Genomic DNA, 27,799 nt, shown 5'->3' with positions numbered 1-27,799 from the left:
ATTTACAGCGGGTTCAAAACACTTTCAATTTAACTGATTTTTCTGATCATATGTAAGCATCTTCCTTCCTGCAGTCCCTTCCGATGGGATTACAAGGGTACTTTTGGCATATCACCTCTCAACAACTTTGCAATCATGTTAATACTTCCTGCTCCCTTCAGAGAGGTACTGTGACAGTAAATCAGTTATCTTGTTTATAACATTTAATGATATTTCAAATTGAATATAAACAAGAGAAACTATGGTCAAAACTTCTATTTGTCATAGTTCTAAAGTTCAACATATTTTGACACTTCATTTTCACTGATTATGCAGCAGTGCCTCCAGCTGGTACTTCCTCTCTAACTAAAAGCTTCTTTCCATTGCTATTAATGTCAACCTTAGTGAGTTACAGTAATACAGCTGGCTAGATTTGTTACCAGGATTCACTGTTCTTTCATTGGAAGGACACTACTGTCAATAGAGTATGGACAATGTGATATTACCATACTGTAAATATTACATATTGTATAGTATGGCAGTAATCAACTGCTGAAAAGAAACCTAGTACAGTCTACTGAATTCAAAATTGCTCAAGTCGAACTTCACTAAAACAAACCCCCTTGGGACCAGCATCAAAGGAGGAGAGGTAGAGATGCAAAGAGGTTTAGAGAGGGTTTTCCAGAGCTTAGGTCCTAGGCAGCTGAAAGCGCAGTCGCCAATAATGCAGTGATGAAATTTGGATTTACACAAGAGGCCAGAATTAGAGGAGCGCAGAGATCTTGGAGGGTTATAGGGCTGGAGAAGGTTACATAGATAAGGAAGGGCAAGGTAATGGAGGGATTTGAAAACAAAGGTGAGAATTTTTAAAGCGAGGCTTGCTGGACCGGGAGCAAATGTAAGTCAGCCAGTTAGGTTACAACAACAACAAGTATTTATATAGTGCCTTTAATGTAGTAAAACATCCCAAGGCACTTCACAGGAGGGTTATAAGACAAAAACTTTACACCGAGCCACATAAGGAGAAATTAGGGTAGATGACCAAAAGCTTGGTCAAAGAGGTAGGATTTAAGGAGCGTCTTAAAGGAGGAAAGAGCAAGGTGGAGAGGTTTAGGGAGGGAATTCCAGAGCTTAGGGCCTAGACAACTGAAGGCATGGCCACCAATGGTTGAGCGATTATAGTCAGGGATGCTCAAGAGGCCAGAATTAGAGGAGCGCAGATATCTCGGGGGGGTTGTGGGGCTGGAGGAGATTACAGAGATAGGGAGGGGCGAGGCCATGGAGGAATTTGAAAACAAGGATGAGAATTTTGAAATCGAGGTGTTGCTTAACCGGGAGCCAATGTAGGTCAGCGAGCACAGGGGTGATGGGTAAACGGGACTTGGTGCGAGTTAGGACACGGACAGCCGAGTTTTGGATGAACATAAGAACATAAGAAATAGGAGCAGGAGTAGGCCATTCGGCCCTTCAAGCCTGCTCCGCCATTCAATGAGATCATGGCTGATCTTCTGCCTCAACTCCATTCACCAGCCCTATCGCCATATCCCTTGATGCCTTTACTAGTCAGAAATCTATCGACTTCTGTTTTGAATATACCCAGTGACTGAGCCTCCACAGCCCTCTGGGCTGGAGAATTCCACAGATTCACCATCCTCTGTGTGAAGAAATTTCTTCTCATCTCAGTCCTGAATGGCCTACCCTTTATCCTGAGGCTGTGGCCCCTGGTTCTAGACTCCCCAGCCAAGGGAAACATTGTCCCAGCATCCACCCTATCAAGCCCTGTAATAATTTTGTATGCTTCAATGAGATCCCCTCTCATTCTTCTGAATTCAAGAGAATACAGGCCTAATTTACTCAATCTCTTCTCATACAACAGTCCCGCCATCCCAGGAATCAATCTTGTGAACCTTCGTTGCACTCCCTCTATGGCAAGTATATCCATCCTTAGGTAAGGAGACCAAAATTGTACACAATACTCCAGGTGTGGTCTCACCAAGGCCTTATATAATTGGAGTAAGACTTCTTTACTTTTGTACTCAAATCCTCTTGTAATGAAGGCCAGCATACCAATTGCCTTCCTAATGGCTTGCTGCACCTGCACATTCACTTTCAATGACTCATTTACAAGGACACCCAGGTCCCTTTGAGCATCTGCATTCCCCAATCTTTCACCATTTAGGAAATACTCTGCCTTTCTGTTTTTTCTACCAAAGTGGAAAACTTCACATTTATCCACATTATATTCCATCTGCCATGTTCTCGCCCACTCACTGAGCCTGTCAAGATCCCCTTGAAGCCTCTTCACATCCTCTTCGCAACTGCCACTGCCACCTAGCTTTGTGTCATCAGCAAATTTGGAAATGTTATATTTAGTCCCCTCTTCCAAATCATTGATATAGATTGTGAATACCTGGGGCCCAAGCACCAATCCTTGCGGTACCCCACTAGTCACAGCCTGCCATCCTGAAAAAGACCCGTTTATCCCTACTCTTTGTTTTCTGTCTGTTAACCAATTCTCAATCCATGCTAGTATATTACCCCCAATTCCATGTAACATAGAAACATAGAAGATAGGAGCAGGAGTAGGCCATTCGGCCCCTCGAGCCTGCTCCACCATTCAATGCGATCATGGCTGATCATCCAAAATCAGTACCCGGCCCCTGCTTTCTCCCCATACCCCTTGATCCCTTTAGCCTTAAGAAATATATCCAACTCCTTCTTGAATATATTTAATGTATTGGCCTCTACTGCCTTCTGTGGTAGAGAATTCCACAGGTTCAGCACTCTCTGGGTGAAGAAATTCCTCCTCATTTCTGTTCTGACCTACCCCTTATCCTTAGACTGTGACCCCTGGTTCTGGACTCCCCGACCAGCGGGAACATCCTTCCTGCATCTAGTCTGTCCAGTCCTGTCAGAATTTTATAAGTTTCAATGAGATCTCCTCTCATTCTTCTAAACTCCAGTGAGTACAAGCCCAATCGACCCAATCTCTCCTCATACGTCATTCCTGCCATCCCAGGTATCAGCCTGGTGAATCTTCATTGAACTCCTTCCATGGCAAGAACATCCTTCCTCAGATAAGGCGACCAGAACTGCACACAATACTCAAGATGTGGTCTCACCAAGGCCCTGTACAACTGCAGCAAGACATCCTTGTTCCTGTACTCAAACCCTCTCGCTATGAAGGCCAACATGCCATTTGCCTTCTTAACCGCCTGCTGCACCTGCATGCTTACCTTCAGCGACTGGTGCACAAGGACACCCAGGTCTCGTTGCACTTCCCCTTCTCCCAATCTATTGCCATTCAGATAATAATCTGCCTTCCTGTTTTTGCCACCAAAGTGGATAACCTCGCATTTATCCACGTTATATTGCATCTGCCATGCTTTTGCCCAATCACCCAACCTGTCCAAATCATCCTGGAGTTTCTCGGCATCCTCCTCACAGCACACACGCCCACCCAGCTTTGTGTCATCTGCAAATTTGGAGATATTACATCTAGTTCCCTTGTCTAGATCATTAATATATATTGTGAATAGCTGGGGCCCAAGGACCGATCCCTGTGGTACCCCACTAGTCACTGCTTGCCACTCGGAAAAAGACCCATTTATTCCAACTCTTTGCTTTCTGTCTGCCAACCAGTTCTCTATCCAAGTCAATACCTTGCCCCCAATCCCATGTGCCTTAACTTTACACGCTAATCTCTTTTGCGGGACCTTATCAAAAGCCTTCTGAAAGTCCAAATACACCACATCCACTGGTTCTCCCTTATCTATTTTACCAGTTACATCCTCAAAAAATTCCAGTAGATTAGTCAAGCACGATTTACCTTTTGTAAATCCATGTTGACTTTGTCCGATCCTGTCACTGTTTTCCAAGTGCTCTGCTATTACATCTTTTATAATGGACTTAATTAATCCCTTTGTCCTCCTTTGTTGAATCCTAAACTGCTCGCAATCCTCAGGTTTACTGCTTTTTCTGGCCAATTTATATGTCCTCTCCTTGGATCTTATGCTATCCCTAATTTCCCTTGTTAGCCATGGTTGAGTCACCTTTTTTGTTTTATTTTTATGCCAAACTGGGATGAACAATTTTGTTCACCAACCTCTTGTGTGGGACCTTATCGAAGACCATCTGAAAATCCAAATACACCACATCTACCGGTTACCCTTTGTCTACTCCACTAGTTACATCCTCAAAGAACTCCAATAGGTTTGTCAAACAGGACTTCCCTTTCATAAATCCATGTTAACTCTGCCCAATCTTACTATTAGTTTCTAAGTGCCCAGTTATTGCATCCTTTATAATAGATTCCAGCATTTTCCCAACTACTGATGTGAGGCTAACAGGTCTGTAGTTTTCTGTTTTCTCTCTCCCTCCTTTCTTAAATAGCGGGGTTACATTTGCAGGAATCTATAGAATTTTGGAAGATGACAACCAATGCGTCCACTATCCCAATGGCCACCTCTTTCAAAACCCTAGGAAGTAGGTCATCCGGTCCTTGAGATTTATCGACTTTTAGTCCCCTTAATTTTGCTAGTACTGTTTTTTTACTAATAATAATTTTTTTAAGTTCCTCATTCTCGCCACACCCTTGGTTTTTTCGTATTTCTGGGAGGTTTTTTGTGTCTTCCTCCGTGAAGACAGAAACAAAGGGCAGGATTTTCATTGTGCCGTGGAGTCGGGATTGGAGGCGTGCGGGGGGGTTAAAATCCCGAAATCAGGGGTCCCGACCCCTTCCCGCACCCAAACCCGCCTTTCAAAGGAGGCGGGTACCCGCCCCGCACTGGGACCCCGCCTACCCGAGGCGGGAAGGGATTAGTGCCAATTAACTGCCTGTTAACAGGCAGTTTTTAGCCTAATCCCTATTTTTGATGTTGAAGTGTGGGATTCCCGACGGCTCCAAACCACGCCAAGTTAGAGGAGGCGGGCCGTCGGGTTGAAGGACTTGGAGGGGTCGAGATGTCGGTGTTCAGGTGAGTGATGTGTGCAAAGGTAAGTGTGTTTGGTGTGTTTAAAGTGATTAAATAAGTTTTACATACCTTTTCAGCCTTCCTTCCTTTAGGTTCCGGCAGTCCCTCATCTCACCGGCACAGAAAGCAGAAAGGCTGCGAACTGTCAAAAGTGACAGCCTTCAGCTTTCTGTGCAGGAGAGATTTCTAACTGAGTCTGTGGAGAAGGACTTGGGTTAGAAGTAAGACTGTCAGTGTTTGACAGCTTCAAACAGCTGTGAAACACTGATATTTCATCTGTCAAAAGCTCTTGACAGATGAAATTTCAGTCTGTTGCCGGGTGGCCCTTAATTGGCCTGCTGAGCCCGCTAGGCGGGCTCAACAAGGTCAAACAAGTTAAAAATCGCGTGGATTGGCCGCATCTCGATGGAGGCGGTACTACAATCCCGAAAGTTGTAGTCCCGCCTCCAACCCGACTCCTGAGTTAAATTCCTGCCCAAAGTATTTATTTAATTTCTCTGCCATATCCTCATTCCCCATTATAAATTGTTCCGTCTCTGACTGTAAAGGACCTACATTTACCTTCGCCAGTCTTTTCCTTTTCACATACCTATAGAAGCTTTTACAATCCGTTTTTATATTTTTCGCTAGTTTGTGCTCATATTCCATTTTCCCTTTATCAATTTCTTGGACCTCAAGTTTACGTAGGGTAGAATGTGGGAGGCCAGCCAGGAGTGCGTTGGAATAGTCATAGAATGGTTACAGCACAGGAGGCCATTCGGCCCGTGCCGGCTCTCTGCAAGAGCACTTCAGCTAGTCCTGCTCCCCTGCCCTTTCCCTGTGAAATCTAAAGTCGTGAAGTCAAGTCTAGAAGTAACAAAGGCACGGACGAGGGTTTCAGCAGCAGATGAGCTGAGGCAAGGGCGATGTTACGGAGGTGGAAATAGGCGGTCTCAGTTATGCCGTGTGTGGTCGGAAGCTCATTTCAGGGTCAAATATGACACCAAGGTTGCAAAATGTGTGGCCAGCCTCAGACAGATGCTAAGGAGGGATGGAGTCAGTGGTTAGGGAACGGAGTTTTTGGCGGGGACCGAAAACAATGGCTTTGGTCTTCCCAATATTTGATGGGAGAAAATTTATGCTCATCCAGTACTGGATGTCAGACAAGCAGTCTGACAATTTAGAGACCATGGAGGGGTCGACAGAAGTGGTGGTGAGGTAGAGCTGGGTGTCGTCAGCGTACATGTGGATACGGGCAAGAGAGTTTTGGATGAACTCAAGTTTACAGAGGGTGCAAGTAACAGGATAAGATTAATACTCTCCTAGAAAGACATGGGTTAATTAAGGACAGTCAGCATGGATTTGTAAATGGCAAGTCATGTCTCACCACTCTAATATAGAGTCCTTTTGAGGAAAAGAACCAGAAGGAGGGGAGAGAAGAAGGAATGATTTTGCGCAGCGAATTGTTATGATCTGGAATGCACTGCCTGAAAGGGTGGTGGAAAGAGTCAATAGTAACTTTCAAATAGGAATTAGATATATAATTGAAAAGGAAAAAATTGCTGGACTATGGTAAAGAGCAAAGAGCTTGCACAGGCACGATGGGGGGAATTTTCTGGGGCAGGGAGTGGGGGCCAGCTGGCAGGATCGTTGGCGGGTCAGGTGGGAAAGTTATTTATGACAGCAGATCGGGACCCCGCTGTCAACCCACCGCCACGCGCCTCTACCAAATGTCGGGTCTGTCAGCGCTGAGCAGACCCAACACGCAGCACCGGGGGAGGCAATTCAGGTCATTATGACCTTATTAAAAGAGGATTAACAACAATTTTGAGCTCACCTTTAGAACTTACCAGTTTGCCAACGGGGTCCACGCTGCTCGGTGATCATGTTAAGCTGGGCGGGCATTGAAGTTGCAAGTGTTTGGAGCAAGCTGTCCATCCAGTGCCACCTCATTGGAACAACCTCTCTCACCACTGACAGATTGTTTCTGTCATCTCAAGTTCACCTGCCATCTATTCCATTAGCATGGATATGGTTTATACTCTCTCACCTTGGTCCTCAGAATCTGACCACAATCAGCCATAACACCAGGCACACCAACAACCACACCAACATTCTCCGTAATCACCTGATGCTGCACAAGACAGAGGGCATCAGTACCCGACCACATTGTTGCCTGGTACGCCAGGGATGGCCTCACCATAGCCAGATTTACTTCATTTGACGCTGCACACCCTGGCTGCTACATGATGTGCCAGGTTGGCTACCCCACGCCAACAACATAAAGGATCCCTACAATACCCAAGCCATTCCTTTCACACTCATCGCCATTGCGGGGGTACCGTTATGTCACACCATTCACTGCAACTCACTAAGCCACTTCCAAAGGTGCACACAAATCTGTCCAAGAAAGCAGTGTTGAAAATAAAGATTTCAATGTTTGACAGCACATTAACAGAAACACCACATAAACATTGGCTGAAGCACACCCTTGTGTGTTTAGTTGGTATGATTGGACTAGGATGAGGGCGAGTGTAAGGGGTGGCTAGTGAGATAGGGGAGTGATAATGTAGATAGAGAGGGATGGGTGGAGGTGCAAGGTAAGTGTTGTGTATGTACCTTTAAGAGAATAACTGGTCTCAGACTGCAGTACCGGCAGTGACCACCCCTGTATAAAAGGCGCTAGAGAGCCTCTGTTTGTTAGTTTTCACTATTGACTTCCACCAGTAAAGACTTGTTTGTTTTCACTCCTGCTGGTCCGTGTCTCAATCATTCACGGACTTAACACTGGCGACGAGTAAGAAACAAACTTATCTGCAACTCGGCAGCACCTCAGACGACGTTGTTGAAGGTCGGAGCCAGAAGAAAGAAAAAAAAAATTGAGTCCAAAGAAACTCGAGAAACGGGCGTCGACCGTCAATCATCGGTTTGAAAACTTGCAGGAGAGACTGTCAAGAGCCAGGTTCGGTTCACCAGTCTGTGGTTTCCCAGCTAGTCGGGCTGGTGGCAGGTAGTGCTCTGATCCTTCCTGGGCTGCGGCGGGCTGAAGCTCGATCGGGTGGCTTTTCAACGGGGCCGGGCAGCGAGTCGGGAGGCAAAGAGAGAGAGAGAGGGTGGAGCACACAGGGCGCGGCCGGTGCTTCGAAGCCGGGCAGCGTTCGGACCTAAGAAGAGGGAGGGAAGTGTCCCAGAGGGTCCGCTCCACGACGGGAAAATAATAAAAGAAAAAGAATCAATATTTAACGCGCAAGAAACCGTGGAAAGCAGCGCTAACAACAGCGGGGAAGAAGGCAAAGCGCGGGAGGCGCCATTTTGTTAAATCGGGGAAGAAGGCAAAGCGCGGGAGGCGCCATTTTAGATTTGCAAGATGCCGAAGACTGGCTGTATCACTGCTTTTGATAATACATTAGAGGACTGGACCACGTATGTGGAAAGAGTCGAAGTATATTTCGAGGCAAACGAAATAGCAGAGGGGAAAAAGGCATCGATATTGCTAAACTTAATGGGCGCTAGAACGTACGGCCTATTGCGGGACCTGATTACTCCAGCCAAACCGAAGGCGAAGAGTTTTAACGAAATTGTTGCTGTCCTACAGGAACACTTAAACCCTGCACCGCTGTTGATAGCAGAAAGATTTAAATTCCACAGGAGAACTCAGCACAAAGATGAGAGCAATGCTGAGTATCTTACGGAACTACGCAAGCTATCAAAGCACTGCCAGTTCGGAGCAGGACTGGCAGATACCCTACGGGACAAATTTGTCTGTGGACTCCTGAGTGAAGGAACACAGAAGAAGTTACTCTCAGAAAAAGAGCTGACACTAGATAAGGCTTTCAGCGTGGCAGTATCGTATGAAGCAGCAGCCAGGGGAGCTGCAGAAATTCAACAAAAACCACAGGAATACGGCACCCACGAAATGACACGGGGATTTGCAAAATGTTATCGCTGCGGCAGAACTAACCATAACCAGAAGGACTGCTGGTCCAAAGACAAAATATGCAGACAATGCGGGAAGATTGGACACATTGCACGAGTTTGCAGGTCTGGGAAGAAGACCAGCGACAACAAAAAGGCTACTAAGGAACCGTACAAGAAAGTACAAAAGATGACGGACAGTAGTTCCGAAGACCAGATGAGCGATAGTGAATCCGAGAACAGGAGATTAAGCTGTCTCAAACTTCACAATGTAATCGCAAAAGAGGATCACCGAACCATTTGGGTCACCCTCACGATAGCAGGGTCCCAAGTTAAAATGGAATTGGATACAGGATCAGCGCTAACCGTCATGAATCGATGAGACTACGAGCGGCTATTTTCACACATACCCTTGAGAGAGACATCCATCGTCTTGACGACGTATACGGGGCAAAAAGTATACCCCAGAGGAAAAATAAGGGTGCCTGTCGAATACAATGGCAAGAAAATACGGAAATTGTATCTCTACATACTGCCAAATGGTGGACCACCGTTATTGGGACGGGAATGGATCAGGAAGATAAACTTGGATTGGCATTCCATTCATGCAATGACGGTGGACGGTAAAAAAGATGAAGACGTCACTCCTGGACGATTGTCAACAATCTTAGCTAACGCCAAAGAGGTATTTCAACAAGAACTGGGCACGCTTAAAGGCGTAACCGCCTCGATAAAAATAGAAGAGAATGCAGTTCCCAAGTTTTTCAAAGCAAGACCGGTACCATATGCAATTCGCCCAGCCGTCGAGGCAGAGCTGGAGAATCTGGAGAAGGCGGGCGTGTTGTCTAAGGTCGACTGGAGCGAGTGGGCGACACCCATCGTTCCTGTCATGAAGAAAACGTTAAGCAATAAGTCCGGAGAGCCAAGGAAGATTCGCATCTGTGGGGATTTCAAGGTGACGGTGAACCCTGTCCTTCACACAGTACAATATCCTCTTCCAAGGATAGAAGACATCTTCGCCTCACTGTCTGGAGGGAAGCGTTTTACAAAAATTGACCTAGCACAAGCATATTTGCAGATGGAGGTTGAAGAGTCCTCTAGGAAGTATCTCACGATAAACACTCACAAAGATCTTTACCAGTATCATCGATTGGTATTCGGAGTAGCATCGGCTCCGGCGATATGGCAAAGAGCGATGGAACAAGTCCTGCAAGGGATTCCGGGGACTCAGTGTTACTTGGACGACATCCTTGTAACAGGTGAAGATGACAGTGAACACCTTAACAACCTAGAACAGGTGCTCACTAGACTACGGGAACATGGGCTGCGAGCCAACCGCCCCAAGTGCGAATTTTTTAAGAAACAGATATCGTATTGTGGCCACGTGATTGATGAAGAGGGGTTACATAAGTCCCCTGACAAAATTGAAGCGGTTGTTAAGGCCCCAGCGCCTGAAAATGTGTCGCAACTGAGGTCATTCCTCGGATTGGTGAATTACTATCATAAGTTTTTGCCGAATTTGTCGACAATTTTGCACCCACTGAACGCCCTGCTACGAACGGGGGTAGCATGGAAATGGAGCGCTGATTGTAAGCGTGCTTTTCAGAAGAGTAAGGACTTAATCACTTCAAGGGAAGTATTGGCTCACTACAACCCAGCACTGCCGATCAGACTGGCGTGTGATGCGTCTCCCTACGGCATTGGGGCGGTACTGTCACATAAGTTCCTTGATGGGTTAGAGAGGCCGATAGCTTTTGCGTCACGCTCGTTAACTTCTGCCGAGCGTAACTACGCTCAGATTGACAGAGAGGCCCTCAGCCTAGTGTGGGGGGTGAAGAAGTTCAATCACTACCTGCACGGTCAAAAATTTACTCTACTAACCGATCATCAACCTCTTGTCTCCATTTTCAACCCTCAGAAGGGCGTACCGATAATGACGGCACAACGGCTGCAGAAATGGTCCCTTTTCCTAGGGGCACACCAATATGACATTGAGTACAAAGGAACTAAACAGCATGGAAATGCTGATGGATTGTCACGCCTACCGTTGCCGACAGTGGAAGAAGAAGACCTTGCAGTGGATCCAATGGAGTTATTCCACTCGACCATAGTCGAATGTCTCCGTGACGAATGCAAACATAGAAAACGAAACACGGAATGACCCGACACTATCACGGGTCTATGATTTAACGGTGAAGGGATGGCCAGCACATGGCGAACCACTGCTGCCAGCATTCTCGCCGAGAAGAGAACAGCTGTCAGTGTGCAGAGGGACCTTGATGTGTGGATCCAGAGTAGTAATTCCACCTAAGTTGACGGATAGAGTACTCAATGAGCTTCATGAGGGTCATCTGGGTGGGGTAAAAATGAAGAACTTAGCCAGAGCGTTTGTGTGGTGGCCGGGAATCGATAGAGAAATCGAAGAGATGACCAAGAGCTGTGCAGGATGCCAGAAGGTCCAAAACGCCCCACCACAAGCTCCTCTGCATCCATGGGAGTGGCCCTCATCTCCATGGCAACGGGTGCACATTGATTTTGCTGGTCCCTTCATGGACTCGATGTTTTTAATTGCGGTGGATGCACATTCAAAGTGGCCAGAGGTAATAAAAATGTCCTCAACCACCACGGAAAAAACTATCACAGTTTTGCGAACCATATTCGCCAGGAATGGGCTGCCTGAACAGATTTGCTCTGACAATGGACCACAGTTTGTGTCTGAAGAGTTCCGGAGGTTCTTAAAGAACAATGGCGTTAAGCATTACACATCTGCCCCATATCATCCAGCCACTAACGGATTGGCAGAGAGGTTTGTCCAAACTTTCAAGAAGGCTATCAAGGCAATGTGTAATGAAGATATACCCCTACAACACAAGGTGGACAACTTTTTGTTTGCCTACCGGAATGCGACACATGCGGTTACCAACCAAACTCCAGCCATGATGTTCTTCAATCGAAGACTACGATGCCGCTTGGATTTGGTTAAGCCAAACGTCCGAAGAGATGTGGAGAACAGGCAGTTTCAGAATATGAATGAAAGGCCGACCAGGAGTTTTAAGATAGGTCAACCAGTTTTGGCCCGGGACTACCGCACTGAGAAATGGCAGCCAGGAACGATTTGTACACGACAAGGACCTCTCATGTATACCGTGGACGTTGGGGAGAGCATTGTAAGACGCCATGCTGACCAGATTCTAGAGTCACTGGAAAACGTCAACTCCACACCACGATCTGATACACCTGGTAATGAAATTGACGTTCCAATTGCAGCTACTGCAGAACCGATAATATTGGAAGCAGATGAACCAAACAAAGACATTGATCCCAACGCAACATTGCCAGAAGAACCTGATACCCCAAAGAGGCGTTATCCAGACAGAATCAGGAAGCCTCCTCAAAGACTGAACTTATAATTGCTTAAACTTAACCAATGTATCTAGCAACAGTAATTGTGATTGTAATTCGTTATCATTTAGTTGTTAAATGAATGTTATGTACTGTTTATCTAAAAGGGGAGGAATTGTTGTGTATGTACCTTTAAGAGAATAACTGGTCTCAGGCTGCAGTACCGGCAGTGACCACCCCTGTATAAAAGGCGCTAGAGAGCCTCTGTTTGTCAGTTTTCACTATTGACTTCCACCAGTAAAGACTTGTTTGTTTTCACTCCTGCTGGTCCGTGTCTCAATCATTCACGGACTTAACAGTAAGTTGGTGGGGTGTAAACAGTGGCGTTATGACAACTGCACTTCTCAATTTATATAAAATTGGATATAGGGAGCACAATATGAAAATTTGCAGACTATATAAAAATAGGGAGCATGTGAAAGAACTGTAAGCAACTTAAGGAAGACATAGACAAGTTAGTGGACTGGGCAGATAGATGTTGGATGTAATTTAATGCAGAGAAAGACTGGTGATCCATGTTTTGGAGTAAGAGTGAATATACACGAAATGGTAAAATATTAGAGTACAGGAGCAGAGAGATTTAGGAGTTCAGATACATAAATCATTATAAGTGGAAGGGCAAGTTAAAAAAACTATAAATAAAAAGCATAGATGCTGAAAGGGGTAAAAATTATTAAGGATAAATCATTGTGTTTAAATCATTGTGTTCCAGAAGAGATTAGGGGTTAATCTTAAAACCTGTGTGTTAGCTTTACAGAAACAGTAGCTTGCCACTATGGCAGTTTGTTGCAATAGCATAAAAGGGAAGTAGTGAGTTGCATTTCGAACTGTTATTTTATAATTACCTTAGATGCCTGAGTTGTATCCAATCACTGGCTAGTACCTCAGTAGGTCAAGCCTCAGTAATGGCAAAAACCGGACTTTAATGTCCAGGTGACCAGCTTTAGTTGGGAGAAAGCAGAACCAAGAGAATGGGTCCATTAACAAAGTGCTAGTTATAGATAAGTTGTTATGAGGAGACTGTGATTGGAGGACAATTAGTTGCTAAGGCTTCAGGATTGGCTTAAGGCGTAAATGATGTAATAACTACGAACTGCTGTACTTTTCCGGCTTCTTGAACTGTATAAAGACGGCTGTCGGCCATTGTATCGTTGAGAAGAGGTATCACAAGACCGCGGGGTCTTTGATCTTCTCCCAGAACGTTCTGATAATAAACTGTGTGCTGCTATTTTATGACAGACTTGTGTGAATCTATTTTCACTCCAACAGATGCTCCTTGGGTTTTAAAAATAGAGTACAAAAGCAAAGAGGTAATGCTAAACCTATATGAATTATTAGTTAGAATACGGTGTTCAATTTTGGGTGCCTTATTTCAGGAAGGATGTCAAGGCAATGGAAAGGGTGCAGAAGAGATTCACTAAGATGATACGCAGGAATGAGAGGCTTTAACTATGAGGAGAGTAGAGATATTGGGGCTCTCTGCATTAGAACAAAGATTAAGGGAAGATCTGCTGAAGGGTTTGAGAAGGTAAATAGCAAAAAAAAAACGATTTCCACTGGCCAGTAAATTGAGGGCATAAATTTTAAGATCAAAAGAAATAAAGGGAAGGTTACAACATTTTGTTTAAGCAGAGGGCTGTGAGGACATGGAATACTCTACTAGAACTAGTGGTGGAATCAAAATCCTTAACAGCTTTTAAAAGGGAAGCGGATAAATATTTGAGCATGGGGAAAGGACAGGTGAATGTGTCTAAGTGGATAACTCTTTCAGATAGCTGGCACAAGTGTGATGAGCCAAATGGCCTCCTTCTGTGGTATAATATTCTATGTTTCTAAAACTCCAGAATGGAATCAAAACTCTCCCATCTCTTTTGGTTACCTCAAGGGGATTCGAGCTGGCTGTCGCTGATCAACAATTTCTTACTCCAGTTACTGAGCAAGCTTGCCCTTTTCTTGAAGACTTTCATCATGGAATTTGTACTTGAATGTCATAAACTCCTCTAGCTGGTAAACAACTCTAGCAATAGTAGCTGATAGACCTCAGGCAACAAGTTGCAAAATTAGCTAAGATAATCTTTCTTCCCTCATGTGCTTATCTAGCCTCCCTTTAAATGCATCTCTACTATTCGCCTCAACCACTCCCTGTGGTAGCGAGTTCCACATTCTCACCACTCTCTGGGTAAAGAAGTTTCTCCTGAATGCCCCGATTACATTTATTAGTGACTATCTTATATTTATGACCCCTAGTTCTGGTCACCACCCCCACATGTGGAAACACTCTCTTGCACCCCCTCAGCCTTCTCTTTTCATATATATATAAAATACACATTTTCAGCACACCCTAGCCAATTAAGGACATAAGAACATAAGAAATAGGAGCAGGAGTAGGCCATACGGCCCCTCGGGCCTGCTCCGCCATTCAATAGGATCATGGCTGATCCGAACCTAGACTCACGTCCACTTCCCTGCCCGCTCCCCGTAACCCCTAATTCCCTTATCAGCTAGGAAACTGTCTATCTCCGTTTTAATTGTCCTGGGGCCAATACTTAGCCCTCAATCAAGATCACTAAAAACAGATTCTCTGGTCATTATCACGCTGCTGCTTGTGGGATCTTGCTGTGCGCAAAATGGCTGCCGCGTTTCCTACATTACAGCACCTTAAAAAAAAGTACTTCAGTGGCTGTCAGTGGCTGTAAAGCGCGGTGGGGCGTCCTGAGATGGTGAAAGTCGCTGTAGAAATGCAAGTTCTTTCTATTATTTTTTTTCCCGCTACCACATTACTTACATCGCTAGGGTGGAGGGGACAGTCCTTTTTGACTAAAACGTACAGGCTCGTCCGACCAGAGTGTCCGTCCCCACCGTTTGAACGGGAAGCGCAGAAACGGCCGACGCCTCGAGCACGCGCCTGGCAGCAGTGGGCGGCCCGCGCGGGGGAATGTGGCGGGGGCTGGGCGCGGCTGCGCGCTGAAGGTGCCCGTGAGGGTGCTGCCGGCAATTGGGCAGCGCACCGGGCGCGCTTGCGCACTGAGGCCGACGGTTAGACAAAGGCGCTGGGGGCGCAGGCGCAGTTTCTTCCCGCCCCGTGGCTACCAAGAGCCTACCTCGCTAGCTCTCGGAATAAGCAAGATCGCAAGTCTTCTCCTAACACCCGTCTCTCACTATAGATATACTAACATATTTAATATAAAATGAGTGATTCGAAACTGTACCTGGTCTATGAGGGGTTGTTGCTGCCCAATAATACCCACTCGGAGGAAAGCCTGAGGTACGCCCGGGAGGAATTCCAGGTTCGCGACGACGATGTGTTTATTGTCACTTACCCCAAATCAGGTGAGTCTAGGGGAATTGATATTATTTCCAATAAGCAATCGTTAACGGCATGAACCTGCACCCCACCACTTTTGTTTCCCGTTTATAGGTTTCGGTACAATCGCGAATTCTGAAGTGCAAACGCGAAGTTAGCCTGACATCAGTAGCAGAGGAAAATGTCAGAATCTATTATTAAGGACGTGGTAACGGGGCACTTAGCAAATAATAATAGGATTGGGCAGAGTCAATACGGATTTATGAAAGGGAAATCCTGTTTGACAAATCTGTTAAGAGTTTTTAGAGGTTACAACAGTGACTCCACTTCAAAAGTACTTCATTGGCTGTAAAGCGCTTTGGGACGTCTGGTGGTCCTGAAAGGCGCTCTAGAAATGCAAGTCTTTTTTCTTTTTGTAACTAGCAGAATAGATGGTGGATGTGTATTTGGATTTTCAGAAGGCATTCGATAAGCTGCCACACAAGATGTTATTAAACAAAATTAGGGCTCATGGGATTGGGCGTAATATACTAGTACGGATTGAGGATTGGTTAACAGACAGAAAAGAGAGAGCAGGAATAAACGGGTCATTTTCGGGTTGGCAGGCTGTAACTAGTGGGGTATCGCAAGGAACAGTGCTTGGGCCTCAGCTATTCACAATCTATATCAATGATTTGGATGAGGCGACCGATTGTTATGTGTCCAAGTTTGTTGATGATTCAAAGCTAGGTGGGAAAGTAAGCTGTGAGGAGGATGCAAAGAGGCATCAAGGGGATATAGACAAGGTAAGTGAGCAGGCAAGAACGTGGCAAATGGAATATAATATGGAGAAATGTGAAGTTATCCACTTTGGTAGGAAAAATAGAAAAGCAGAGTATTTTTTAAATGGTGAGAGATTGGGAAATGTTGGTGTTCAGAGGGACCTGGGCGTCCTTGTACACAAATCACTGAAAGTTAACATGCAGGTACAGCAAGCAATTAGGAAAGCAAATGGTATGTTGGCCTTTATTACAAGAGGATTTGAGTACAAGTGTGAAGGCGGGCTAAATTAGGTTGATTTGCACTTCCCGTTAGCAAGAGGGCGCTAACGGGGCGCAAATCAACTAGCGCCTGGGCGCGGCGCCGCTAACGCTTCCAGCGAAATTCAGCGGGAGGTTAGCGGCGGTGCTAACTGTTAGCTGCGCGGCCCTGCGTCACTGGCAATGATGTTATCGCCATGTGGAGCGCCCCGCTCGTGCCCCGGCTGTAATATTGGGTGGCGCCCGCCGACTTACCGCTGGACGCCATGTCGGGGCTGCGTAGTGAAGGGGCTTGGGTCAAGGCAAATTTTAGCTGGTTAAAGGAATCTGTATGTTGTTGGGACCATTCCCATGCCACTCCCTTCTTTAGTAAAGTTATATAAGGGTTTTGCCAGTAAAGAGTAGTCCTCAATGTGGTCCCGGCAATATCCGGGGAACCCTAAAAGGGACCGGAGGGATTTTACATCTGTGGGGGTAGGCAACTTGGAGGCGGACCTTTTTCGCTCTTCCGTTACCTCCCTTAGTCCCTCTAACTTGCATTCCCAAGTAATGCACTGACCGTTTCGCAATCTGCGCCTTTTTAGGGTTCACCTTTACCCCAATCTTGTGGAGGGTTTTAAATAGTTCCTGTAACAGGACCTTATGTTCCTCCATGGTGTCAGTTTGGAGGAGGATATCATCTACGTACTGAATGAGTGCTGAGGGCTGGGAAAATCCCTTCAAACTATTTGCCAGTGTGTTTGAGAATATTGAGGGGCTGTTGTGGAAACCTTGAGGCAACCGGGTCCAAATGTACTGCTGTCCCTTGTGAGTAAAAGCAAATTTGTACTGGCATTCTTTTGTTAAGGGTATGGACCAAAATCCATTACTGATGTCCAGGATAGTAAAGATTTTCGCAGTTGGGGAAAGTTTTGAAGTGGTCTCTGGGGCAGTGGCAACAGTGGGTGCCACGGAAGGCGTAACCTTATTCAAGGCTCGGTAATCTATGGTCATTCTCCAGGACTTATCGGGTTTTTGAACGGGCCAAATGGGTGAGTTATTGGTAGAAGCAATGGGTCGGAGCACACCTTGATTCAAGAGACTGAATAATATTGTCCAAGTCCTTTTCTGCCTCTATGGGAATTTTATACTGCTTCTGGGGCGGGGGATCAGGTCCCATGATTGAGACCGGTCCTGCCATCCGGCCACACTCGTGTTTGTGGGTGGCGAAAACATTTGAGCTTTGGGTTAAAGTATCCTGTATTTCCGGGTATCCTGTATTTCTGGGTCGTCTGTTATGGTAGAAGGAACAAAAGTAAAAGTTTTCATGCAGCATACGCGCGTCATATGCCCCCGTGGGTATTAACCCGTCAACACAAGTTTCGCACATTCTCCAAATACATCGGTTTGCTGGGTCATAAGCCAAATTATATATTCTCATGAAGTCAATACCAGTTATTGCCGATTCCCCCTGCATCTGTGGCACCGATAGGCAGGCTGCTTAAATTTGAAACTTCCCAATTGAATCTCCAATGGCTTAGTGATTGTAGCGGTCTGCCCATGACCGGTAAAGCCGCTAAGGAGAATTTTTTGATTAGTTAAGTCGTTGTGCGAGAGAGGGTGCTGGTTTCCCAGACATGTTCTGGATCTGCCTGTGTCCCATAACCGGTGGTACCGCCACATAGGCCCCCCCAGAATTCGCTTTAACGAAAGTCCAAGGATGAGATGGTCTGACGAGCTGGTGGTCTCGGCGGTCGTGCTGTCTTGGCTTGGCGAGCGAGTTCCAAAGATGCTGCTCGTGAGCAGATCCTTACGCACGTCATGGCGAATAAAACGTATCCGTCAGGCGAAGGACCATAGAGACGTGCGATACAGCAGGCCTTATCAGAGTGACGGGCAGATTGGGCGAACGCGGGCGATGTCTCCGTTGACTGGTGAGCGAAACCTTCAGGAGGCTGGAACACACGGAACAGTGCGTGCCATAATGCTACGACATTAACAGAACGGAGGGTGAAGAGTTGCTGTGTTGATCTGTGATCAGAGCAACTTCCACGTGTTGATCGCGGCCGCAGGATGCCCGTTGGACCCGTCCTCGATGTATACAGCTTCAATAGACATTTGCATTTGTTAGAAGGGAAAACTGGAGAAAGGGCGGCAACGGTCCAGGTTGTTGTTGCTTTCAGGAGGGGTTAACTCTGCCTGGAGGGCGGCAACACTTGTAACAGTTGTAGATTTAGGAGAAAACAGCCGGGAGGGCGGCACGCCTTTTGTTCACGCCGAATCGTGTAGTAGGTAACACAACCAGCAGGCTGATGGGCTGGTGCGTCGTCGGCGGGGAACGAGTCTTCGTGTTTCATGAGGGCAGGGTCCTCGTGGTTCGCGAGGGATGGGTCCTCGTGGTTCGCGGGGGTGAGTCCTCGTGTTTTGCGGGGGTGAGTCCTCGTGGTATCCCCGCAGGGCACGTTCCGATTTTGTGGGCCCGAACATGCTGTACCCTGCGCTTGGAGAGATGTATACTTGCTGTTGCTTTGGACGTAGAGGCGGACGATCCGTGTGACGGTAGGAAAGACGAGTACGGGGGCCGTAAGCAAGTGCGTGGTCGGCGCCGCATCGATGTTCTCGTCGAACGGGGCTTCTACCTTTATAAAGCACGAGGGAGACTGTGGCTCCCTGGATTGCAGTAGCGACAGCAAAACGGCTGGTGCTTCCATGGCGTGCTTCTTTTGTGAAAATTGCTCACAAAAAAACGGGGTCCGGTTGAGTTTTGTCCGTGTCAAATGGGATCTGCTCCAGACTGCGCTTACCTTGCGAATACATTCGCAAAGACGGGGTCGCCTTTGGAGGAATCGGTGTTAGGCGGTTGCTGTTCCGTGGTTGTTCGTCGGTTGTCTTGTGGGAAGACAAGGTTCAGGCGCGCGTTGCTACCATGAAAATCGTTCACGGATACGGGCTCACCAATTGTAGTGTTGGAATTGATGAGCTCCCGTACTCACGTCGTTGGGTCACCAATGTAGCGATTGGTGTTCGTCGGTCATCTTCTGTTAAGACGAGGGTCAGGCTGCGCGTTGCTTCCGTGAAAATCGTTCACGGATACGGGGTCACCAATTGTAGTGCAGGAATTGATGAGCTCCCGTACTCACGTCGGGGTCACCAATGTAGCGGTTCGTGTAGATCGCCACTAAATAAGAGAGTTTGACTTCGAACTATTAACAAGTTGTTTATTTACAGGAACAGACTAATTACATCAGGTAAGATGGCAGGTAAGATGGCTGACTGTAGGAGCACCGTGGTATAGGTCTTGTCCCAGCGGGGACTTCACGAGGACTAACTAGAAGTTTCCCAGCTCAACTGCCAGCAGGTTCCGAGCTCAACTGCCAGCAGGTTCCAAGCTCAACTGTTGGAAGGTTCCGAGCTCTGATGTCATGAATCAGAGTACAGGAGAGAAGCCTGAGTATAGTAACAGACACATACAGTAAGGTAAGTTAAAGGGAATTATGTATCTCAGTGTAAGGGACAACCGGTGGTACCGCCACAACCAGCCATTTAGCACCCGGTGTGGGAGTACTGCCCCGGCCGCTAAATTGGGCTTACCACCCCAGCAAGGAAGCGGAGCGCTATCTCGGGCGCACCACTTCCTGTCTGGGGCGCGGTAGCGCCGGAGCACTACGCGGCTGCTCCGCATAGCGCTGACGCGTTTCATCGCCCCATCCCTTCTGTTGCAGGGGAGGGACGCTGCGCACTCTGCAGGTCGTTTGACAGGCTCACCAGGGCGGCGTGGTGCATTGGCTGCACCCCCGGCACCGAGACGCGGTGCCGGGCTGTGCAATGGTGGCCACGACAAGGGCCGCCACGAGGGGCCGACCTGGAGGTCGGCCAAAACAATAAAATATGGTGCGGGTGGCCACTGGGCTTCCCCTTTAATTACCGCCTCGCGAGCGGAGGTCGGCCTGGTTCGTGAACCGCGAGGCTGTCGCTGACATCACCTGAAGCAGCTTCGCAGGGCGCAACCGAATTTCTGCCACGGGGCGGTAAGGGGCCGCGGCAGGGCACAAAGGGGTTGCGTCGCTCAGCGATGTCATCGCCGGCGGCGCAGTGCCACGGGACGCTACCGGGTTCCGCTAATGTCCTGGTGAGTTTCACAGGAAGCGTTAGCTGTGCTGCGCCCGGGCTCTAGGGGATTTGAGCCCCATTAGCGCCCCCGGGGGCACTAACGAGAGGCGCAAGCCAATCCAATTTTTCCCCCAAGGAGTTCTCTTAGCCAAAGGGTGAAAACCGGTGCTAAATAGGTGCTGTGCCAAATAAGACACTCCTGTTTGAAAGTCTGGATTTAGCATGCAAATTTGGCCCTAATTGCTAATTACTATAATTAGAATTTGCCTGGAGGTGCTAAACTAGACACCTGCAGATTTAGCACTCCGGTGTAGATGCAATTTTCGTGGAGCAGTGTATGTGGGCTCTTCGCACCCTCTTCCATTTGCAGTTCCTGATTTCAGCTTTGCTACAAATTGGATCAAGCAAAGGGCAGCCATTTCCTCACCGGTGTGGCGTGCTCTGGTTGGCGCACAGTGCCACACATTGCAGGATGGTTCAGGGACTGAGGGAAAGGGCACACAGATTCTCTGACACGGCACTCAAGGTCCTGTTGGAGGAGATCCAGAGGAGGCGGGTGTCCTGTACCCACAGGTGGGAAGGGAGCCACCTGGCCCTCCTGTCCCTCTCTCCTGCAGCAGCTGATGCTGCTCTGCCTGGCCTCATGACCTCCTTCCATTCCTCATCCAGACCAAGGGGGGACCCTTAGCAAGATGCCCATGACCAAGCACTCCCTTTCTCCTGGTGACTCCTATAAAGTTGAGTAGCACAGCCTCTTTTTAGGTGATGTCCTGAGAGAATTTCCGGAGTAAATGTTGGTAGAGTGTTGAAGTTTTGACAAAGTGTCCCAGAAAGTCTCCCAATGTGTTTGAGGTCCTTTTCACAACTCCAGCAATGGCCATGAAATGGGGAGTATTCCTTTCAAGTAGTGCTTGGAATCTACATCAACACTGTGTTTACTCCCAAACAGCTGGTCGCTGTTAGCAGAGGGTGTTAGTTCAAGTGCTAGCCACCAAAAAGCCATGCAGTCGCTTTAATGAGCGCTCGCAGGCATTTTAAGCGGCAATCAGCCCCTTAACGAGCTTCCGTGCGGCCGTTCCTAGCGCAGGCTTCAACTCCTTTACCAAGATGACGGCTTGCGCTAAACCAGCGTTTCAGCTCTAGACCACCTTGGAGGCTCTTTAGCGCCTGAACGCACTGCTGCAAATCGCCCCATAAACTCTGTTCTTTAAAGTGCTGTTTCCTTTTAAAAAAAAAAATAAGCTTATCCTACTCGCTGCTGGGCATGCTCATTTTTAACCCTCCTCGGAGGTTGTGACAAAAATTATGCATTTTATTATTTTGGCAACTGTCCATTTGAATCCAGTCATAACTCATTTTCGAGTTTGCTGGGGCTCTTTTCTCTAGCAAATAGAAGGCTGAGAGCTGACCTGATCAAGGTCTTTAAGATTATGAACACGTTTGATGGGGTAGACGTGGAGAAGATGTTTCTGCTTGTGGGGGAGTCCAAAACTAGGGACCATAAATATAAGATAGTCACTAATAAGTTCAATAGGAAATTCATGAGAAACTTCTTTACCCAGAGAGTGGTGAGAATGTAGAACTTGCTACGACAGGGAGTGGTTGAGGCGAATAGTATAGATGTATTTAAGGGGAAGCTAGATAAACACATGAGGAAGAGAGGTGTGATGAAATATTCCATTCATCACTCATCAGTATTTCTCTGCCTGTGACTGTGGTTGGTTTCAGTTTCATTTCCATTGTATTGTACTGTGTGTAGGGCTCCGCCCATACCTGGCTCCTATGTAAGCTGGCCCAGCCTGCAGCACATCCAGTACGGCAGACCTCTGGATGGAAGATACATTCTCCTCTGTGTGTTACCTTCTAAGTCAATAAAAGCCTTGTTTTGTTTCGCTAACATCGAGTCTCGGATTTATTGAGGCACATCAATTTTATTGACTTAATTTTCAACACAATGGATCAACTCTTGAAACCCGAACGTTTGGATTTGGACCAGCATGCTTCGGACACATCGGCACGCTCCGGACACTGGTTTATGTGTATGGAATTCTTCCTGGACAATTCCGCAGCCGTCAAAGACGCTACGGACGCTGCGAGTATGAAACTCGGAATTCTGCGGAATTGGGTAAGCCACCGGGTTTACCCCCTCATCCAAGACGCCAACACGTACCCGGCCGCCTGCGACATCTTAAAGGCGCATTACCAGCAGCCTACGAATGAGGTGTATGCTAGGCATCTGCTCGCTACTCACGCACAGCGACCTGGGGAATCGGTGGAGGAGTTCCTAGGCACCCTGAAAACGCTTGGCAAAGACTGCAAGTGCCAAGATGTAAAAGCCGCAGTGTACACTGACGAGCTTGTTCGCGATGCCTTTATCACAGGCCTCAGCTCCACTTACATCCGGCAGAGACTGCTGGAAAAAAACGGGATTGGACCTGAAACAGGCTGCGGACACAGCACGATCCCTGGATGTGGCCCAGAGAAACTCGGACGCCTACTCTTCAGCCCGCGCCGTCCACGCCACCACGTGTGCACCAAGGGCGCCGCCATCTTGGAAGGCATCTTCCCCGCCCGGCAGCCCGACACCGTCGGGGCCCCGCTCTCCCCCCAGAAGCCCTACGACAGCCGCGACGCGTCGGGGACCCAACTGCTACTTCTGCGGGCAGCCGAAGCACACCAGAAACCTGTGCCCGGCGAAAGGCACCACCTGCTTTAAGTGCGGTAAGAAGGGGCACTTCGGGAAGGTGTGCAGAGGGAACCCCGCCGGAAAACCCGCCACCGCCGCGTGTGCGCCGTGGGAGCGGCCATCTTGGACGCCATCTTGCCCGACCTCGTGGGGTCCGCCATCTTGTGAGCAGACAGCGTGGACGCCAACTTGTCTCGATCAGGGCCCTACAGTGGCATCGGTCACAGTGGACCAGACCAGGCCGCACCCGCTATCCAAATCAATGGTGGATATCGAGGTAAACGGGTGCAGGGTTAAATGTTTAATTGACAGTGGAAGCACGGAGAGTTTTATCCACCCTGAACTGGTACAACAACTCTCCCTAAAGGTGGTCCCTACTCGGGGTACCATCTCTATGGCTGATAAAACCCAGACATCGACCATTATGGGTTACTGCACGGTACAATTGTCCGTTAACGGAACTGTATACGATAATTTTAAAGTATTAATCATGAAGAATCTATGTGCGAGCGTGATCTTGGGCCTAGATTTCCAGTGCTACCACCAAAGCATCACGCTCAATTACGGTGGGTCCCAGCCGCCCCTCACAGTGTGCGGTCTGGCTACCCTGAAGGTAAAGCCGCCTTCGCTATTCGCGAACCTTACCCCCAACTGCCGGCGAATAGCGACCAAAAGCAGGAGGTACAGCTGGGAGGACAGGCGGTTTATCGCGACCGAGGTAGACAGGCTCCTGAAAGAGCGCATTATTGAACGCAGCAATAGCCCGTGGCGCGCCCAAGTGGTGGTGGTAAGGGGTAGCGAGAAGAAACGGATGGTGATCGACTATAGTCAAACGATCAACAGGTACACCCAACTAGACGCCTACCCGCTACCCCGCATATCAGAAATGGTGAACCAAATCGCCCAATACCGGGTGTTCTCCACCATCGACCTCAAGTCAGCGTACCACCAGCTCCCTATCAGACCAGAGGACCGCCCGTACACCGCCTTCGAGGCGAACGGACGCCTCTACCAATTCCTCAGAGTCCCCTTTGGGGTGACGAATGGGGTCTTGGTCTTCCAGAGGGAGATGGACCGCATGGTCGATGACCACCACTTGCAGGCAACCTTCCCCTACCTCGACAACGTCACCATCTGCGGTCACAACCAGCAGGATCACGACTCGAACCTCGAGAGGTTCCTGAAAACCGCACAAAAACTCAACCTCACCTACAACGAGGACAAGTGCGTTTACAACACCACGCGCCTCTGCATACTAGGCAGCGTGGTGGAGAATGGGGAAATCGGACCAGACCCCGACCGATTGCGCCCCCTACGGGAGCTGCCCCTGCCCAACACTCCCAAAGCCCTGAAAAGGTGCCTGGGGTTATTTTCTTATTATTCCCAATGGGTCCCCAACTACTCCGACAAAGCCCGCCCCCTCTTGAAAGCATCCTCTTTTCCGCTCTCTGCTGAGGCCCATGCCGCCTTCAAAAGCATTAAGCAGGATATTGAGCGGGCCACGCTACAGGCAGTGGACGAGAACACTCCCTTTCAAGTGGAAAGTGATGCGTCTGACTTTGCCTTGGCGGCCACCCTCAACCAGGCGGGGCGGCCCGTAGCTTTCTTCTCGAGGACCCTCCAAGGGCCCGAGATCAGACACTCCTCCGTAGAAAAGGAGGCCCAAGCCATCGTGGAGGCAGTGCGCCACTGGCGCCACTACCTAGCCGGCAAACGCTTCACCCTACTTACCGACCAGCGGTCGGTAGCGTTTATGTTCAATAATAAACAGAGGGGGAAGATTAAAAATGATAAGATTCTTAGGTGGCGGATCGAGCTCTCCACCTTCGATTATGACATCATTTACCGGCCAGGGGCCCTTAACGAATCCCCCGACGCCCTCTCACGAGGGATGTGTGCCAGCGCCACCGGGGATCGGCTACAGACCCTCCACAATGACCTCTGCCACCCAGGGGTCACGCGGCTGTTCCACTTCATAAAGTCCCGCAACTTACCCTACTCGATTGAGGAAGTTCGGTCCCTGACCAGGAACTGTCGCACTTGTGCTGAGTGCAAGCCTCGGTTCTACCGCCCAGATAGAGCCCACTTAATCAAAGCTACACGGCCCTTTGAGCGGCTCAGCTTAGATTTCAAGGGCCCCCTCCCGTCCGTCGACCGCAATGTTTACTTCCTGAACATTGTGGACGAATACTCTCGTTTCCCATTCGCCTTCCCCTGCCCAGACATGACCAGCGCCACGGTCATTAAATGCCTCAACAGCCTGTTCTGCCTGTTCGGTATGCCGAGCTACATCCATACGGATAGGGGGGGCGTCCTTCATGAGTGAAGAGCTACGCCAGTACATGCTGTCCAGGGGGATCGCCACGAGCCGTACCACCAGCTACAACCCCCGGGGTAACGGTCAAGTGGAGCGAGAGAACGGGACAGTATGGAAAGCAGTCACTCTAGCTCTAAGGACCAAAGGCCTCCCTATCTCCCGCTGGCAGGAAGTCCTCCCAGATGTGCTCCATTCGATACGGTCGCTATTGTGTACTGCCACTAATGCCACGCCTCACGAGCGAATGTTTGTCTTTCCCCGGAAATCCACCTCAGGCGTATCCATGCCGTCATGGCTCTCCACCCCAGGTCCGGTATTCGTGCGAAGGCATGTGAGGGGCCACAAGACGGACCCTCTCGTGGAGTCAGTGCACCTACTCCACGCCAACCCCCAATACGCGTATGTCCGGCACGCCGACGGAAGGGAGGACACCGTGTCCATAAAAGACGTCGCCCCAGCCGGTAACGACAACAACCACGACAACAGCAGCAACAACGACCACAGCAACTCTTACCCACCCACTACTCTTTCATCACCCCCGGAAGAACATCGACCAACGGTACCCCCACCAACTACCCCTTCAACAACCCTGGCGGCACCCCCGGCAGAGACCCAGGAGGCCACCGGGGACACCCACGGCACCACAACAGCCACGTCGGTCGCAGAGGACTATCAAACCCCCGAACAGACTAAATCTATAGAAGGGGTGAATGTGATGAAATATTCCATTCATCACTCATCAGTATTTCTCTGCCTGTGACTGTGGTTGGTTTCAGTTTCATTTCCATTGTATTGTACTGTGTGTAGGGCTCTGCCCATACCTGGCTCCTATGTAAGCTGGCCCAGCCTGCAGCACATCCAGTACGGCAGACCTCTGGATGGAAGATACATTCTCCTCTGTGTGTTACCTTCTAAGTCAATAAAAGCCTTGTTTTGTTTCGCTAACATCGAGTCTCGGATTTATTGAGGCACATCAAGAGGAATGGAAGGATATGCTGATAAGGTGAGATGAAGAGGGGCGGGAGGGGGCTCGTGTGGAGCAGAAACACCGGCACAGACCAGTTGAGCCGCATTTCTGTGCTGTACATTCCATGTATGTAAATTAGAATAACGACACTCCATCTAACGTGTGTGTGTGCTCTTTCTCTCTCACTCTTTAACACACGTTGGCAATTAGAATTCCTGTCTCACAGGTGTAAGTGATTAGAACATTCGCCTTTTCTAACCGTTACCAAAAATCCAACTTTTTTTTGAAAATTGAACTAACATCAACACGAGGAAGAGATGTTTTCTATCATCTTTAATATGCTTTTTGAAGTTTATAGAACACATTTTCACTCACTCACTAACACAAACACACATGTACACCCTACCTGGGATAAGACAGCTGAGGTTTGGCAGTGTGGAGGGGGGGGTGAGGGTATCTTTTGATTTGGCATTGCCATGGAGGGGTAATGTGAGGTTTGGCAGAACTGTGGGTAGAATGTAAGATTTGGCTCATTGGTGGATTCCTAAGGGAATAGAAGAGACAGGGCATGGGCCTGGAAACCATGGGTGGACGATCCAGTGCCTGGCAGCACTGGTTCCTGGATGCATATCTGACAGATGTAAGACATTATAAACATTTTAATTGCTAACTATCAACAAATCACATGATTAGATCATTCAAAATTCAATTCATTTTGTTTTTTGTTAAAGAACTCAAATTAAGATGAAAAAACATTGGCCCGAATTTTGTGGTAGGAATAACTGAGACTATCGGCGCTCCCCGTTATTGAGGAGTAAATCGGACAGTAATTTTCAGCGTCCACACATGTGTAGTTAAACATGGAAATCAGGAAATTGTTGTCCGATATTGCCCTACTCCACAAGCTTTGCTACACTGGTACCTCACCGAGAGACTCGGCATTCAAACGCATAAAAGGCGTGAAGTTGCGATATGTACCCACTAAACACACCTGAAAAAGTTGGAGCTTGTCCATTCAAGTGTAAATTAATTTTTAATAGCGTGATGAGTTTAAATTACTACCAAACAACCTCTCTGGCACTGAAAATTTGCACTTACAAGTGTGGAGTCTCATTCCTACAGACTTTAGTTATTGTTGGATTTTTTATAAATGTTTTTTAATTACTTTC

General features: G+C 48.1%; 2 protein-coding genes across 2 annotated transcripts in view; one reads left to right on the top strand and one right to left on the bottom strand.

Annotated features, from left to right (window-relative positions):
- Positions 1 to 15,139, bottom strand: part of LOC147102977 (uncharacterized) — a 128,174-nt gene extending 113,035 nt beyond the window's left edge. The window contains exon 1 of the mRNA XM_085963987.1: positions 15,034 to 15,139. The gene's annotated coding sequence lies outside the window, so the exon portion shown is untranslated. The remainder of the gene's footprint in view (positions 1 to 15,033) is intronic.
- Positions 15,140 to 15,255: 116 nt separating this feature from the next.
- LOC147102976 (sulfotransferase 2B1-like) overlaps positions 15,256 to 27,799 on the top strand; it is a 38,192-nt gene continuing 25,648 nt past the window's right edge. Inside the window, 1 exon segment of the mRNA XM_085963983.1 lies at positions 15,256 to 15,578. Coding sequence (XP_085820109.1) covers positions 15,437 to 15,578 — 142 coding nt within the window. The 5' untranslated portion in view covers positions 15,256 to 15,436.

Source organism: Somniosus microcephalus, chromosome 21 (assembly GCF_052327205.1).
Source record: "Somniosus microcephalus isolate GS21.2 chromosome 21, FLI_Smic_1.0, whole genome shotgun sequence".
NCBI classification, from domain to species: domain Eukaryota; kingdom Metazoa; phylum Chordata; class Chondrichthyes; order Squaliformes; family Somniosidae; genus Somniosus; species Somniosus microcephalus.
The sequence above is the reverse complement of the archived record's forward strand: the minus strand, read 5'-3'. Positions and strand labels throughout refer to the sequence as shown.